Source organism: Anguilla rostrata, chromosome 19, assembly GCF_018555375.3.
Source record: "Anguilla rostrata isolate EN2019 chromosome 19, ASM1855537v3, whole genome shotgun sequence".
In the NCBI taxonomy this organism is placed as follows: Eukaryota; Metazoa; Chordata; class Actinopteri; order Anguilliformes; family Anguillidae; genus Anguilla; species Anguilla rostrata.
In genome coordinates this window covers 6,928,232-6,944,887 of record NC_057951.1, presented here as the reverse complement: position 1 = coordinate 6,944,887, position 16,656 = coordinate 6,928,232, and the positions used below count along the sequence as shown (strand labels likewise).

The window sequence follows — 16,656 nt, the reverse complement described above, 5'->3', positions numbered from 1 at the left end:
CGCCGCGGTTACCTGCGCTCGTTCTGAGCGATGTTGCCGTTCTGCAGCTTCCGCACGGTGGACTCCAGCACCTTGTTGGCGTCGTTGGCGAAGTCCAGGTCCCGCACCTCCGACAGCGGCACGGAGACGATGGCGAAAGCCTCCTTGTCCTCCTTGGTGGGACACGTCCCGATCTGCGGGAGGGCGGGGCGGGGGCATTAGCATGAGAGAGAAAAAAAACTGAGCACTCTGAAACACTGAACTCGGCCAATCCGTGGAAAGCTCTTCACTAAGTGGGAGGGACAACAACGTTTGGGGCTTGGCCGTGTTGACTGGTTTGGTGGAGCAGGGTGGGGGGCGGGTTTGGGGGGAGGGGGGGGGGGAACCTTGAGCATGACGGGCCTCTCCTCCTCGGCATCGATGGGGATGTTGGTGCTGGTCACCCAGGTGTTGGTGCAGAGGTGGCGCAGTCGCACGTAGGAGTTCCTGAGGAAGAGGAACGCGTGATGTCATCGCTCGCTAGCGTCGCCTGGTGAACCAGTCCTACCACAGCATGGCCTTCATATTCAAAACGGTTCAACAAAACACTTTCCTAGGTCTTCTATCAAATGCGCGTTTTCTGTGAACCAAGAGGAATATCAAGGCCTCCATGGGCTATTCCTATGGATCACCACAAGGGGCAGCACTGCCGCACTACTGCTTTGTGTGCGTGTGCGGCTGGTAAGGCACAGAAAGCACTGAGGAAGACCATGTCTCATATCACAATCGCGTACCGTGATTTCAGTTCTAGGTTTCCGTTTCGAATCAGTGGGATTTTCTCCATCGTTACACTACAGGTGAGGCGTTTAGCAGGCGCACTTATCCAGTGTGACCCAATCCATTTATGCAGCTGGATATTCACTGCAGTAATTCAGCTTAAGCTTTCGCTCAAGGGTACAACCGAAGCAGCCTATCGATTTTGCACAGTTTGACTAAACGAGTCTTTTCCCCCCCGAGTCAATCTTTTTTAACAATGTTTGTGAAACATTTAAATGACTCCATTCTACATCCGTTTGGAGGCAGCACGGTGGGGCAGCGGAATGGTGCCTCACACCGAGTTTGAATCCCGGCCCAGGCCTTTGTGTGTGGAGTCTCCAAGTGTGGAGTCTCCCAGTCTCAAGACACTCCAGTCCCCCCCACTCCAGTCCAAAGACAGGTTAACTGGAGACTCTAAACTGCTCCTAGGTATGAGTGTGTGAGTGAATGGTGTGTGGACCCTGGATTGACGACCTGCCCTGGCTGTATTCCTGCTTCTCGCCCAATGCATGCTGGGATAGGCTCCAGCCTCCCCACGACCCTGAACCAGGAACAAGCGGCTATAGATAATGGACAGACAGCACGTGAATAGTTTCTCTCACACAAACCTTTTCTTCTTGCTTTCCAGTAAGCTCTTAGTATCACCCACAGCCTGCTCGAACGTTCATATAAACATTCATATATTCTAATTTTTCACTCAACGGAAGTTCCTGGAAGGACTATAATCAGAGCACAACCTGGTGTACAACCTGGAGGTGCCAACACTCCCATCTTGTCATTTCCCCCACCGTCTTTGCAAAAGCACGGGATTACCACTGAGCCTTACAGCTACCGCAGCCCCTGCCAACCCATTCAGAGTGAGTCACACTGCCTGCCCGCCCCCCCCCCCCCCCGTGTGCTGCCTTACACTGCACCACAGCTTGGCTAAGCTTGTTTACCCCAGCTTTGGAAAGCGGCCAATCGGCTCTCGAGAGAGAGACCTCGAGATGCTCTCGCCGCACCCCGTTGCCAACGGCGATTACCGCAGAAGCGGTGGCCCGCGCCAGGAACACACCAGCCAGCTTCGACGCTGCGCGGACCGTAAGCGAGCGGCTAGCAGAAGCGCGACACGTCTCCCGTCTTACCTGAGCCTCCTCTGGCTGTTCAGCCACTTCCTTGTGTCTTGTAACCGGCGCTCGAATATTGAGTGAACGTGATTGGTTTACTGGGGGGTGAGAAATGTGGGCGGGGTTTATCGTGTTGCGCTGGCCAGACATACAGGGAAGAGCTACGAGCCTGTCCGGTGAGGCTAGCCCAGGCTAGAAGTGGGAGGGGCTGGCCCAGAGTAGAAGTGGGAGGGGCTGGCCCAGAGTAGAAGTGGGAGGGGCTAGTCTGATTAAGCAAACATTAGAGCAGTGACCAAACCGGTGACAGCGATTGGCCGGGAGAGGTCACCTGGGCACCAGGCAGTCGGCCCTCTGCAGGGTGGTGGCGTCCAGCTCGAACAGGGACGCGATGTCGCTGCCGTGGGGAACGGAGACCAAGGTGTAGGCGATCTTCTCCGGGGCCTGCCGCTTCTTCTTGGGGGCCACCGAGCCTCCGTCTGCCTGGGCGGGGGGGGCCGTCTCCTGGGCGACACAACAGAGGGGTACAAATAAACCCTCCGGTCCGGCAGAGACCGATCCGTTTCGCGTACATCCCGCCAACTTCTGCTCTTAATAACCGAAGGAGGAAGCGTGACGCGACATTTTGGAGGACGTCATGACCTGCTCGCGAGCGGCCGACGGTCCGAAGCTCTCCGCAAGCATAGGGGCGATGCCCGAAATCAGGGGATGGGGGTGGAACTTTAAAACAGTCGCCATGTTTGAATAAAATACAGGTGCCGGAGACACGAGCCCTGGAGCAGAGGCGAAGCCGCCCGGCGCTGCGCTGAACAGGCGCGGGAGGCTTCACGGGCTGTTTTTTCCCCGAGCCGTCACACGGCAACGGCTCCAAAGCGTTCTTAACCTGAAGGAGGGTAGGAGGGGAGTGAAATTCATTCTCTCTTTCATGCACTGCTCACTCGCCCCCACTGCAAAATAAAGCCTTTTAACAGGATAAAGGGAGACGGAGCGGACACCCTAAAGAGAAAATATCACCGACGCTCGGCTGAACGCCGTCCCCGTCGATCAATTAAAAAGAGAAAACGCATAACACGTAAACGCTGAACATTATGATTACAGCGGTTATGAAGATGACTGTCTTTTTTTCTATGCGACTGTTCTTCTGCTGCCGCCGGTAACCGCGGCAGCCTTGGCGAGGCCGCTGAATAGCGTTGACGGAGGAGAGGAAAGTTCACTCTGGGGTCACGCGGCGTTCGTGTCTGGCCGCCGCATCCCCTGAGCTACGCTCCCCGCTTCCGCGAGGGCTATTAAAATGGGCACACTCTCTCTCTCCCTCCCTCCCTCTCTCTCATGACTCATACTGAGGCTAGGGCAGACAGTGTGGCCCTGCTTACCCTTTCTCTCTCTCTCAGTCGCTCCTCATATACCTCTCTCTTTCTCTCTCTCAGACTCTCCTCATATACCTCTCTCTCTCAGTCTGTCCTCCCATACCTCTCTCTCCCTCGCTCCCCCCTCGCTCTCTGTCTCTCTCTCCTCCCTCCCTCCCTCTCTCTCTACCTCCCTAGCGCTCTCTCTCTCTCTACCTCACTCTCTCCCACCCTTGCACTCCCTCTCTCGCTCTCTCCCCCACCTCCCTCTCTCTCACTCTCAGTCTCTCTCTCCATCCCCCCCTCTCTCCCCCTCCCTCCCTCCCTCTCTCTGGACTGCTGCGGATGCAGACAGCACGTCCCGCTCTCTCTCCGGGCTCCCCGATGCGCAGACGTTATGTAAGCTTCCTGTCTGCGCTGGGCCTGCAGTGACTGTGCCGGAATACTAATGTACAGAGAGAGAGAGGGGGGGGGAGAGGGGGAGAGAGAGACAGAGAGAGAGAGGGAGAGAGGGAAGCGAGGGGAGAGAGACAGAGGGAGAGAGAGGGAGAGGGGGGGAGCGGAGGGGAGAGAGACAGAGAGAGAGAGACAGAGAGGGGGGGAGGGAGAGAGAGACGAGAGAGAGAGAGGAGAGGGAGAGAGGGGAGAGCAAGGAGCAGAGAGAGAGGAGCAGAGGAGAGAGAGACAGGAGAGAGAGAGAGAGGAGAGAGGGGAGAGGGGAGAGAGAAAAGGGAGAGAGGAAGAAAACAGAGAGAAGGAAGGGAGAGAGGGGAGGAGCAGAGGAAGAGGAACAGAGAGAGTGAGAATAAGGAGGGAGGAAGAGAGAAATGAGGGAGGAGAAGATGATAAGGAAGAAAGAGGAAGGAGAGAGGAAGAAGGAAAGGGGGAGAGAGGGGAGACAGGGAGGGAGCAGGAGAGAGAGGGGATGTTGGAAGACTGAGGCAGAGGGATGGAGAGAGGGAGGGAGAGAGAAAAAGAAAGGGCATGCAGAGGCGAGTGGTTATGGAACCCTGGCGCTGGAGGTGTGGGAGGGACCTGTTGGCAAGGAGACCCCACTTCCACTGCCTCTGGTGACCTCACTTCCACTGCCAGCCAGCCTGAGTGTCATCACACACAGGGACGGACGGAAACACTGCGACATCAACCTTCTTAAAAATGCCTCTCAAATAAGTGTACCTGTAAACTACCAAGTTAAAAATAAATCGAAAACAGGTCTACCTGTAAACTGCAAAGTTATTTTGCAGGTGGCACACAGGAAAAAACCAGAGGGAAGAGGCGAGTATTTTTAAACACATAAACCCAAATATATTAAACAAATACACATCACATGTATGCATTTGAAACGCTGACCAAAAGCAATCTTAGACAGGATACGCACACACTGACGGGTATTATGAAGCCATAAAAGCACATACCATTCGCAACATATCACTCTCCAGCTGACACAATTAGGGTCAGTAAAAAAAAAAACTAATCGACCAATCAGGAAAAGTCACACCCATGACAGCAGGACAGAGCACATAAATATAAGTGACAGCAGTCAGACTTACTCCAACTTTTGTGTCCCCACTGCCTTCAGCTCGGAAGTCTGGGTTCACCTGGGGACAACAACAGACCTGCGGTCATTCACTCGACACACTCCACTGAGCACACTGAACACGTTACTCGACACACTCCACAGAGCACACCGCACACCTCACTAAACACAGTCCACAGAGCACACTGCACACCTCACTAAACACAGTCCACTGAGCACACTGCACACCTCACTAAACACAGTCCACTGAGCACACAGCACACAGAGAGGGGCCCTCGCAGCGCACACACAGAGAGGGGCCCTCGCAGCGCACACACAGAGAGGGGCCCTCGCAGTGCGCACACAGCACTCAAAGAGGGGCCCTCGCAGCGCACACTCAGAGAGGGGCCCTCACAGTGCGCACACAGCACACAGAGAGGGGCCCTCGCAGTGCACACACAGAGAGGGGCCCTCGCAGTGCACACACAGAGAGGGGCCCTCACAGTGCGCACACAGCACACAGAGAGGGGCCCTCGCAGCGCACACACAGAGAGGGGCCCTCACAGTGCGCACACAGCACACAGAGAGGGCCCTCGCAGCGCCACAGAGAGGGCCCTCGCAGCGCACACCAGAGAGGGGCCCTCGCAGCGCACCAGCACTCAGAGAGGGGCCCTCACAGTGCGCCACTCAGAGAGGGGCCTCCAGCGCACACCAGAGAGGGCCTCGCAGTCGCACACTCAGAGAGGGGCCCTCGCAGGCGCACACACAGAGAGGGCCCTCACAGTGCGCCACAGCACAGAGAGGGGCCCTCGCAGCGCACACAGAGAGGGGCCCTCCAGGCGCACACACAGAGGGGCCCTCGCAGCGCACACTCAGAGAGGGGCCCTCACAGTGCGCCACGAAGGCTCGCAGCGCCACACGAGAGGGCCCTCGCACGCACACTCAGAGAGGGCCCTCACAGTGCGACACACAGAGAGGGGCCCTCGCAGGCACACCAGAGAGGGGCCCTCACAGGCGCACAGCACACAGAGAGGGCCCTCGCAGCGCACACCAGAGAGGGCCCTCGCAGGCGACACAGAGAGGGGCCTCGCAGCGCCACTCAGAGAGGGGCCCTCACAGTGCGCCACAGCACACAGAGAGGGCCCTCGCAGCGCACACCAGAGAGGGGCCCTCCAGCGCACAACACAGAGAGGGCCCTCACAGGCGCACAGCACAGAGAGGGGCCCTCGCAGGCCACACAGAGAGGGGCCCCATCACAGCGCACACAGAGAGGGGCCCTCGCAGGCGCACCAGAAGGGGCCCTCGCAGCGCACAACACAGAGAGGGGCCCTCACAGTGCGCACAAGCCACAGAGAGGGGCCTCGCAGCGCACACCAGAGAGGGGCCCTCCAGGCATCAGCACACAGAGAGGGGCCCTGAGCGCACACAGAGAGGGCCCTCCAGTGCGCACACAGCACAGAGAGGGGCCTCGCAGCGCACACCAGAGAGGGGCCCTCACAGTGCGCACACAGCACAGAGAGAGGCCCCCAGCGCGCACACCAGAGAGGGCCCTCACAGTGCGCACACAGAGAGGGGCCTCGCAGCGCCACTCAAGAGGGGCCCTCCAGTGCGCACACACACAGAGAGGGGCCCTCGCAGCGCACACACAGAGAGGGGCCCTCCAGCGCACACCAGAGAGGGGCCCTCCAGGCGCAACTCAAGAGGGGCCCTCACAGTGCGCACACAGCACACAGAGAGGGGCCTCGCAGCGCACACTCAGAGAGGGGCCCTCACAGCGCGCACACAGAGAGGGGCCCTCGCAGCGCGCACACAGAGAGGGGCCCTCGCAGTGCGCACACAGCACACAGAGAGGGGCCCTCGCAGCGCACACACAGAGAGGGGCCCTCACAGTGCGCACACAGCACACAGAGAGAGGCCCTCGCAGCGCACACTCAGAGAGGGGCCCTCGCAGGGCGTACACAGAGAGGGGCCCTCGCAGCGCGCACTCAGAGAGGGGCCCTCACAGTGCGCACTCAGCACACAGAGAAGGGCCCTCGCAGCGCACACTCAGAGAGGGGCCCTCACAGTGCACACACAGCACACAGAGAGGCCCTCGCAGTGCACACACAGAGAGGGGCCCTCACAGTGCGCACACAGCACACAGAGAGGGGCCTCGCAGGCACACCAGAGAGGGGCCTCGCAGGCGCACACAGAGAGGGCCTCCAGCGCGCACGCACACAGCACACAGAGGGGCCCTCACAGTGCGCACACACAGAGAGGGGCCCTCACAGTGCGCACACAGCACACAAGAGGGGCCTCGCAGTGCACACAGAAGGGGCCCTCGCAGCGCACACTCAGAGGGGCCCTCCAGTGCGCACACGAGAGGGCCCTCACAGTGCCACTCAGAGAGGGCCCTCACAGTGCGCACACAGAGAGAGAGGCCCTCGCAGTGCACACACAGAGAGGGCTCGAGCGCACATCAAGAGGGGCCACAGTGCGCAAAGCACAGAGGAGAGAGGCCTGCAGGCAACTCAGAGAGGGGCCACAGGGAGCAACAGAAAAAGAGAGAGAGGGAGGCCAGCAGGGCATGAGAGGGGCCCCACAGGCGAAAGCACACAAGAAGGGCCTCGCAGGCGCCATCAGGAGGGACCCTGGCGCTGAAGTGAGGGAGGGCCCTGTGCAGGCACACCACATTGCCACTGCCTCACAGTGACCTCACAGCCACTAGAGGCCCTGAGGTTACCACACAGGGAGGCCCACTGCGACACAACCTCAGAGAGGGGCCTCCACGCACATAGAGGGCCCTCACAGTGTTAAACAGCACACAGAACGGTGCTACCTGAACACTGCAAGAGAGGGGCACACAGTGCAACCAAGAAGAGGGGCCCTTCAAAGTGCTACACTACCCAAGAGGCCCTTAAACAGTACAGCATCACAGAGGGCTTGAAGCTGCCACAAAGCAACTTAGACAGGAGGCCCCAGACGCGACTCAGAAGGGCCCTAGCACGCAACCACGAAGAGTGCCCTCCAGCTGCACACAGAGGCTTGAGGCCCTCAAGGCCCAGCTGCCACCAGAGAGGGGCCCTCGCAGGGCGCACACAGAGAGGGGCCCTCGCAGGCACACAGAGAGGGGCCCTCGCAGCGCGCACACAGAGAGGGGCCCTCGCAGCGCACACACAGAGAGGGGCCCTCACAGTGCGCACACAGCACACAGAGAGGGGCCCTCGCAGCGCGCACTCAGAGAGGGGCCCTCGCAGCGCACACTCAGAGAGGGGCCCTCACAGTGCGCACACAGAGAGGGCCCTCGCAGCGCACACTCAGAGAGGGGCCCTCACAGTGCGCACACCAGAGAGGGGCCCTCACAGTGCGCACACAGAGAGGGGCCCTCCAGCGCACACAGCACCAGAGAGGGGCCCTCGCAGTGCGCACTCAGAGAGGGGCCCTGCAGCGCCACCAGAGAGGGCCCTCGCAGCGCACACTCAGAGAGGGGCCCTCGCAGGCGCTACACAGCAGAGGGGCCCTCCAGGCGCACACTCAGAGAGGGGCCCTCCATGCGCACACTCAGACACACACGAGAGGGCCCTCGCAAGCGCACATCAGAGAGGGGCCCTCGCAGCGCCACTCAGAGAGGGCCCTCGCAGGCGCACACCAGAGAGGGGCCCTCGCAGCGCCACTCAGAGAGGGGCCCTCCAGTGCGCACAAGCACACAGAGAGGGGCCCTCGCAGCGCACACTCAGAGAGGGCCCTCGCGCAGACGCACTCAGAGAGGGGCCCTCGCAGCGCACACTCAGAGAGGGGCCCGCAGCGACCCAGAGGGGCCCCTCCAGCGCACACTCAGAGAGGGCCCTCGCAGCGCACACCAGAGAGGGGCCCTCGCAGCGCCACTCAGAGAGGGGCCCTCGCAGTGCGCACTCAGAGAGGGGCCCTCGCAGCGCGCACTCAGAGAGGGGCCCTCGCAGCGCGCACTCAGAGAGGGGCCCTCGCAGTGCGCACACAGAGAGGGGCCTCTCACAGGCGCACAAGCACACGGAGGGGCCCTCGCAGCGCGCACTCAGAGGGGCCTCCTGCGCAGCCGACACAGAGGGGGCCTGCATCCAGGGCCTGCCAGCGCAACAGAGAGGGGCCCTCGCAGCGCGACACTCAGAGAGGGGCCTCGCAGGCGCAACATCAGAGAGGGGCCCTCGCAGGGCGTACACAGAGAGGGGCCCTCGCAGGGCGCACACAGAGAGGGGCCCTCGCAGCGCGCACACAGAGAGGGGCCCTCACAGTGCGCACACAGCACACAGAGAGGGGCCCTCCAGCGCACACTCAGAGAGGGGCCCCTGCAGGGCAACACTCAGAGAGGGGCCCTCGCAGGCGCACTCAGAGAGGGGCCCTCGCAGCGCCACACCAGAGAGGGCCCTCGCAGTGCGCACACCAGAGAGAGAGGGCCCTCCAGCGCACACTCAGAGAGGGCCTCGCAGGCGACACAGAGGGGCCCTCGCAGCGCACACGCACACAGAGAGGGGCCACAGTGCGCCACGGGGCCTCACAGTGCGCACACAGCCACGAGAGGGGCCCTCGCAGCGCACACTCAAGAGGGGCCCTCACAGTGCGCACACAGGGGCACAGCTGCCACACAGAGAGGGGCCCCTCCAGTGCGCACCTCAGAGAGGGGCCCTCACAGCGCACACGAGAGCACAAGAGAGGGCCTCACATTGCGCACACGCACACAGAGAGGGGCCCTCGCAGCGCACACTCAGAGAGGGGCCCTCACAGTGCGCACACAGCACACAGAGAGAGGGGCCCTCGCAGCGCACACTCAGAGAGGGGCCCTCGCAGCGCACACTCAGAGAGGGCCCTCACAGTGCACACTCAGAGAGGGGCCCTCGCAGCGCACACTCAGAGAGGGGCCCTCGCAGCGCACACTCAGAGAGGGGCCCTCGCAGCGCACACTCAGAGAGGGGCCCTCGCAGCGCACACTCAGAGAGGGGCCCTCGCAGCGCACACTCAGAGAGGGGCCCTCGCAGCGCACACTCAGAGAGGGGCCCTCACAGTGGCCCTCAGAGTGACCCTCAGAGCGGGTGCCTGGCGCTGCGTAGCGATGGCACACGGTAGCGGAGCAAGCCGACGGCTGAACGTCTGCATGTCTATCAGACTGCTGCGGAAAGCTCTCTGCGCGCCGGGCACGGGGGGCTGGCATTCCAGTGGCAACACTGCCATCTACAGGCAGACTGCAGCAGCTGCAGCGTCCTTCCAGCATCCATTCGCAGAAGCCATCAACAGCGGGGTGAAACCGGGTTTGTCCGCCGTGTTTAAAGATGTCTGTGGGGGGAGAGGGGTGGGGGGGAAAAGAGAGGGGCGGAGGAAAGCAGGAGGGGCGTAGGTGGAAACGGGCTGACCTCAGCTGCCAGGTAGTTCCCTGTGGCGAGGTGCTTGAAGCGGAAGAGGCTGTTCCACTGGCCGGCCCCTCCCCTACAGGGGTCATAGTGCACCACCTGCAAAACATCACACCAATCAGCTACTCTGTACGGCTAAACGCGGCACCATGGCAACCACAGTTTACAGAATGAGCTAAAGTGTGTCTATTAGACTTGTTTAACTGTGTGTACACTGCAAACAATTATTTTCCTTTCAGGAAAAAGTTTATCTATTCTAGCCCGAAGGTGTGATCATTTGAGATATGAGTCATTGTTTGCCCTAATGACTGTTCTCGATGGAATCTGTGGCATGGATGAATGACTGGGGTGGCCGTGGCCTTGCCTCTATTTCCCAGAGTGCTTTGGAGCTGGTGGCGGAGGTGGCGGACTGGCGCAGGGTGGTCCGGAGGAAGATGTGCTGCTGCTGCTTGTACTCGTCGCAGGTCAGGAACTTCTCCTGCTCGGCGTGGAACAACCGGACCACATCGCCCTGGGAGAAAGACCAACACCGTGAACTACACACCACACACTACAGAGCGCACCACAAACTACAGACCACACCACACACTACAGAGCGCACCACAAACTACAGAGCACACCACAAACTACAGAGCGCACCACAAACTACAGAGCGCACCACAAACTACAGAGCGCACCACAAACTACAGGCCACACTGTAAACTACAGAGCACACCACAAACTACAGAGCGCACCACAAACTACAGAGCGCACCACAAACTACAGAGCGCACCACACACTACAGAGCGCACCACAAACTACAGAGCGCACCACAAACTACAGAGCGCACCACACACTACAGAGCGCACCACAAACTACAGAGCGCACCACACACTACAGAGCGCACCACAAACTACAGAGCGCACCACACACTACAGAGCGCACCACACACTACAGACCACACCACACACTACAGAGCGCACCACACACTACAGAGCGCACCACACACTACAGAGCGCACCACAAACTACAGAGCGCACCACACACTACAGAGCGCACCACACACTACAGAGCGCACCACAAACTACAGAGCGCACCACAAACTACAGAGCGCACCACAAACTACAGAGCGCACCACAAACTACAGAGCGCACCACAAACTACAGAGCGCACCACAAACTACAGAGCGCACCACACACTACAGAGCGCACCACACACTACAGAGCGCACCACACACTACAGAGCGCACCACAAACTACAGAGCGCACCACAAACTACAGAGCGCACCACACACTACAGAGCGCACCACACACTACAGAGCGCACCACACACTACAGAGCGCACCACACACTACAGAGCGCACCACACACTACAGAGCGCACCACAAACTACAGAGCGCACCACAAACTACAGAGCGCACCACAAACTACAGTCCACACCACACACTACAGAGCGCACCACAAACTACAGAGCACACCACACACTACAGAGCGCACCACACACTACAGAGCGCACCACAAACTACAGAGCGCACCACAAACTACAGACCACACACTAAGGCACCACAACTACAGAGCACACCACAAACTACAGTCCACACACACACTACAGAGCGCACCACACACTACAGAGCGCACCACACACACTACAGAGCGCACCACAAACTACAGCCACACCACACACTACAGAGCGCACCACAACACTACAGAGCGCACCACACACTACAGAGCGCACCACACACTACAGAGCGCACCACACACTACAGCGCACCACAAACTACAGAGCGCACCACACACTACAGACCACACACACATACAGAGCGCACCACAAACTACAGAGCGCACCACAATACAGAGCGCACCGAACTACAGAGCGCACCACAAACTACAGACCACACCACACACTACAGAGCGCACCACAAACTACAGAGCGCACCACAAACTACAGAGCGCACCACAACTACAGAGCGCACCACACACTACAGAGCGCACCACACACTACAGAGCGCACCACACACTACAGAGCGCACCACACACTACAGAGCGCACCACAAACTACAGAGCGACACCACAAGCGACACACATCGGCGCACCACAAACTACAGAGCGCACACACACACGAGCACATACACAGAGCGCACCACAAACTACAGACCACACCACACACTACAGAGCGCACCACAAACTACAGAGCGCACCACAAACTACAGAGCGCACCACAAACTACAGAGCACACCACAAACTACAGGCCACACTGTAAACTACAGAGCACACCACAAACTACAGTCCACACCACACACTAGAGCGCACCACAAACTACAGACCACACCACACACTACAGAGCGCACCACAAACTACAGACCACACTGTAAACTACAGACCACACCACAAACTACAGACCACACCAAAAACTCACAGCCCTTTTTGTTTGGAGGAACATAAGACACTGCTTCTAAACTCCATTTCATCAAACAAGGCCCATCAAGAAGGTAAGAGCATTGACACTTTGCATGTGCCTGACTATGTCTGTTAGAGTTCACTCTGAGAGGGGGCCAGCAACAAATGACAATTCACTCACCCCCTTTAAGATGTCCTCCTTGTAGTCACTGAACTTCATGAAGAGAGCGACTTTCCAGCTGGTGTTGCAGTTCACCGCATTGACCTGTCAGCACAGGGAATCAAGCACAGAAGCGATCAGGGTTTAGCCTCCAGCCTCAGCGACTTTTAAACTGCACAACAGCTGGAAAGGTTCAGAGCTAAAGTTCACACAATCCATTCTCCATTACATAATCCACAAACTCGGTTCATCATGAAAACCTTTCAAAAAAAATTCAGAAAATTTTCCATTAAAAAAATCTTGAAGCCACCAGAAGACTGCACACTCCAGAGCCAATCAGGACTGAGGCTGCATCAGGTGCAGCTGAGAGAGGCGGGTAGGAGAGCCAATCAGGACAGAGGCTGTAGTGGGGAGGAGCCACTCACCTCCTTGCATCCGGCGTTGTCCAGCAGCTCGATGTTGCTGGCGTGGAGCGGCTGCCCGGCGTTCACAGGCATCAGCACCACCTTGTCCCCGACCACCACCTGGAGAACAGAGAGGCAGCGAGGCCGCACAAGAGCAGACATCACCGCGGATAAGCAGGAGGAACAGACAGACCAGGAACGAGGTCACTTCCTGTTTCACACACACACACACACCCAGAGTCAGGTTTCCCTCCCTAACGGGGACCCAACACACACAGCGAGTTCCCCCTAAGACAAACAACCAGGTTTAAGGACAGGTCCTCCTGTACCAACACCACACACACACAGTCAGGTTTCCCTCCCTAACGGGCACCCAAGCGGTCCCCCTCTAGCAGGCTGTGTAACCCACATTGTCCCCCTCGCTGCGCAGCTTCCAGAAGGGCTGGATGTAGAACCAGGAGCCCTCGTTCCCGGCCGCGTCCAGGGACACGCGCATGGCGTTCTTCTCCAGCAGCGCCGGGAGCCGCTTGTTCACCGTCAGGAACTTGTTGCTCTTGATGTGAAGCAACTGCAAGGGGGGGGGGGGGAAGCAACCAAAACACGTGTTCAGAAGGAAGGGGCAGAGCGCAAGGCTCAGTTCCAAAAGGAGCACTTCCTCCTCCTCACTAGAGGTACAACTTGTATAAATTTAGATTTAAACTGACTTTCATAACATATTTTACCCCAAACAAACATTGAGATCTTAAATGCTAAACGTAACAAATGACTATTTATGTTGTAAACAGCATCCTCTATTGGTAAAAAGTAGTATTATGCACCACAGTGAAAACTAAATCTATGATCAAATAAGTACCTTGACAAAAAGGGAAGGAAATTTAAATCAGTAAAAACACTGAAAAATACAATGATTTTAACAAAAATAAGGCTCTGTTCCAGCATTATAGTATAGAAAATATTATAATGCAACACTAAAGTGCATCTGCATTGAAGAATCCACAAAATAAATACCAAAAAATGTACGTCAAGTGTGATGTTGCTGTGGTACAGGTGTGGGATACCCGAATGATGTTGCTGTGGTACAGGTGTGGGTTACCTGAATGATGTTACCATAGTACAGGTGTGGGTTACCTGAATGATGTTGCTGTGGTACAGGTGTGGGTTACCTGAATGATGTTACCATAGTACAGGTGTGGGTTACCTGAATGATGTTACCATAGCACAGGTGTGGGTTACCTGAATGATGTTGCCGTAGTACAGGTGTGGGTTACCTGAATGACGTTGCTGTATTTGACCACTTCTCCCAGCAGTTTCTTGTTCTCTGTATCATTCTGCTTCTGCTCCAGTTTTGCTGCATGCTGGTAAGAATGTGTGAATTGGTCAGATGGTCACATGATTTTTCCCACAATGCAATATCAAACCAGTATATCAGGACTGAAGAATAATGTTTCCGATTTGGTGTGCTCAGCATGCTTCATAAAACAGAACAGACAGACAAGACTAGAAAAGACAAAAATAAAAAATGATGCAAGGCCATCAACCGCCAAATCCATTTAAACCATTAGCACACTGTGCAGCTAACAGATGACCACAATATTAAGGGGCAGTGATTAGCCAGAGAGAATCCAGTGGGCACACGCATTCTCTATTTAAAACAAGGGTCCAAGTGCATTGTGGGACTCATGCAGAGCATATGAGAGGCAGGGAGCTCTAATGACACAGTCAGCTCTGGCACGACAGCGTGCAGTCTGGGATTTCGTGAAAACGTCCCAACAAAGATAGTTACCCAACGAAGCAAGACGTTTCACTCATGGTTTCCGAAAACGCTTTAATATTATGCTGTTGATACGTCCGGGAATTTTTATTAAAAAACAAATGCTTGCGTTGAGGACAATGTCAGTTGTAAAGATATATTTTTCAAAACGATAATTAAGAAATGTAGACAAAATATGGACGCTAATGTTTTTAGTTTTTTTCCATTGGAGAAAATTCCATTATTGCATTTAGTGTTGGTGTAGGCCTACAAAAACCACAGATTTATCCAGCATGTGAGAAAGAATTTGGAGGCGACACCCTATTTTTCTTGGAGCGGTTTTCGAGCAGGGCGGGGCAGTGGGGGAGGGTGTTGAGAGAGGGTGTGGAGCGGCTACACACCCTCGTGAGTGAGAAGCGGGATTTCATATCGCTCAACACCGCACGCACACACACACACACACACACTCTCTGAACTCACCACACCAGGACACTCTGGAGGAAACTGCGAGACAGTGCGTAGGGGGGGTCCATAACAGGACATCTTTGTGGGGACTACGACCGGCCAGGAGATACACAGAGTGTAACAGACCATAACAGGACATCTTTGTAGAGACTTCGACTGGTTGGTACACACAAACGACCCACCTGTAGCTTCTTCAGCAGGTCTTCCTCGGTGTTGTTGCCCTGTTTTCCTTGCTTAGCCTTCCAGAACTGCTTCTGTGCAGAGTATCTGTTCATAGGGCAGACCTTGAACAGGCAGTCTGGTGAAATAAAAAAAATGAAAAAAGAAGGACACTTCAGGACACAAGGACAGGTGAAGTTTCTTTGCACAGGGAATGCGTACAGGTTCCTTAATTGAGCTCAAACTCCCCTGTTCTGCCCGTTTGGAATGGCCACAATCTCCTCTGAATCACACCATAACAAAAATAAATATAACCTGCAATTAAACCTTGTGTTTCATTATTGAGTTGTTTATAATTTTGCTAAATTATTGGTAAAAATCCTCCTTATTTTGAAAATTACTGAAATGGGCAGAAGTAGAATTCTATTAGGATCTAAAGGGTTAATTATTATTCAAGGAGTTCATGTTAGCTACTTACAAACACAAGTAGTGTTATACAGGATATGCATCTATTTCATTGAGTCATGGTTATTACTTCACCCATCACAATATTATGTAACTATATTCCAAAACCAATGTTTGCCATCAAGCAATTATCATAATAATAATAAATTGTTATCTAGAAAGCAGTTCAAGAGGGTGAGCTGATCTTGGCTGACTTCAACTTTCTCCTGTAGCAAAAGAAACAAGTTATGAAACCAGATGCTAAATATATTGCACTATGTCATGAACATTTTCAACCTTGTCATTTATTATCATAATTATTATTATTATTGTTATTATTATGAAAGAAGCGTTAACTTGTGCAGAAAGGTGTCATGTTTAACTTCTTACCAGCAGCCAGGTTCTGTTCACTTACAGATTCTTTGCAACACATGCTCTTACCAGGGCCCACACCTTTGTACACAATCGTAAGTACCTCTGGATAAGAGAGCCTGCTCAATGCGAACATGTAGACCCACGTTGCCCTAATCCGACTGCAAACAGAGGCCATGCTGCTGGCAACTGCTCAGCAGCTAAAAAAGCTAAAACGGCTAACACTGAAACAACCAAAATTGTACATTGAAAGTGCAGGGGGAAAAAAAAAAGGCTAGCCGGTAACTGTTAGCAGCAGTACTCATGATCAGAGGGCTTGAGTTTCCTCAACAAAAAGTTTGGTTTCATTTACAAACAAAAAGTTGAGAAACTCAAAAGCTAGCTCTTCTGGCCGCTGAGAAGAGTTCTCCCACAGATCCGTACGTGCCTGG

General features: G+C 55.9%; 1 protein-coding gene across 1 annotated transcript in view; it reads right to left on the bottom strand.

Moving 5' to 3' along the window:
• The window catches only part of itpr2 (inositol 1,4,5-trisphosphate receptor, type 2), a 72,000-nt gene that overhangs the window by 47,768 nt on the left and 7,576 nt on the right, over window positions 1-16,656 (bottom strand). Inside the window, exons 3-13 of the mRNA XM_064319530.1 lie at window positions 15,433-15,548; window positions 14,304-14,390; window positions 13,445-13,603; window positions 13,057-13,155; window positions 12,653-12,736; window positions 10,461-10,607; window positions 10,100-10,195; window positions 4,774-4,821; window positions 2,209-2,381; window positions 366-465; window positions 13-173 (exon numbers count right to left, since the gene is read on the bottom strand). Of these exons, the coding sequence (XP_064175600.1) occupies window positions 13-173; window positions 366-465; window positions 2,209-2,381; window positions 4,774-4,821; window positions 10,100-10,195; window positions 10,461-10,607; window positions 12,653-12,736; window positions 13,057-13,155; window positions 13,445-13,603; window positions 14,304-14,390; window positions 15,433-15,548 (1,270 nt within the window). The remainder of the gene's footprint in view (window positions 1-12; window positions 174-365; window positions 466-2,208; window positions 2,382-4,773; window positions 4,822-10,099; window positions 10,196-10,460; window positions 10,608-12,652; window positions 12,737-13,056; window positions 13,156-13,444; window positions 13,604-14,303; window positions 14,391-15,432; window positions 15,549-16,656) is intronic.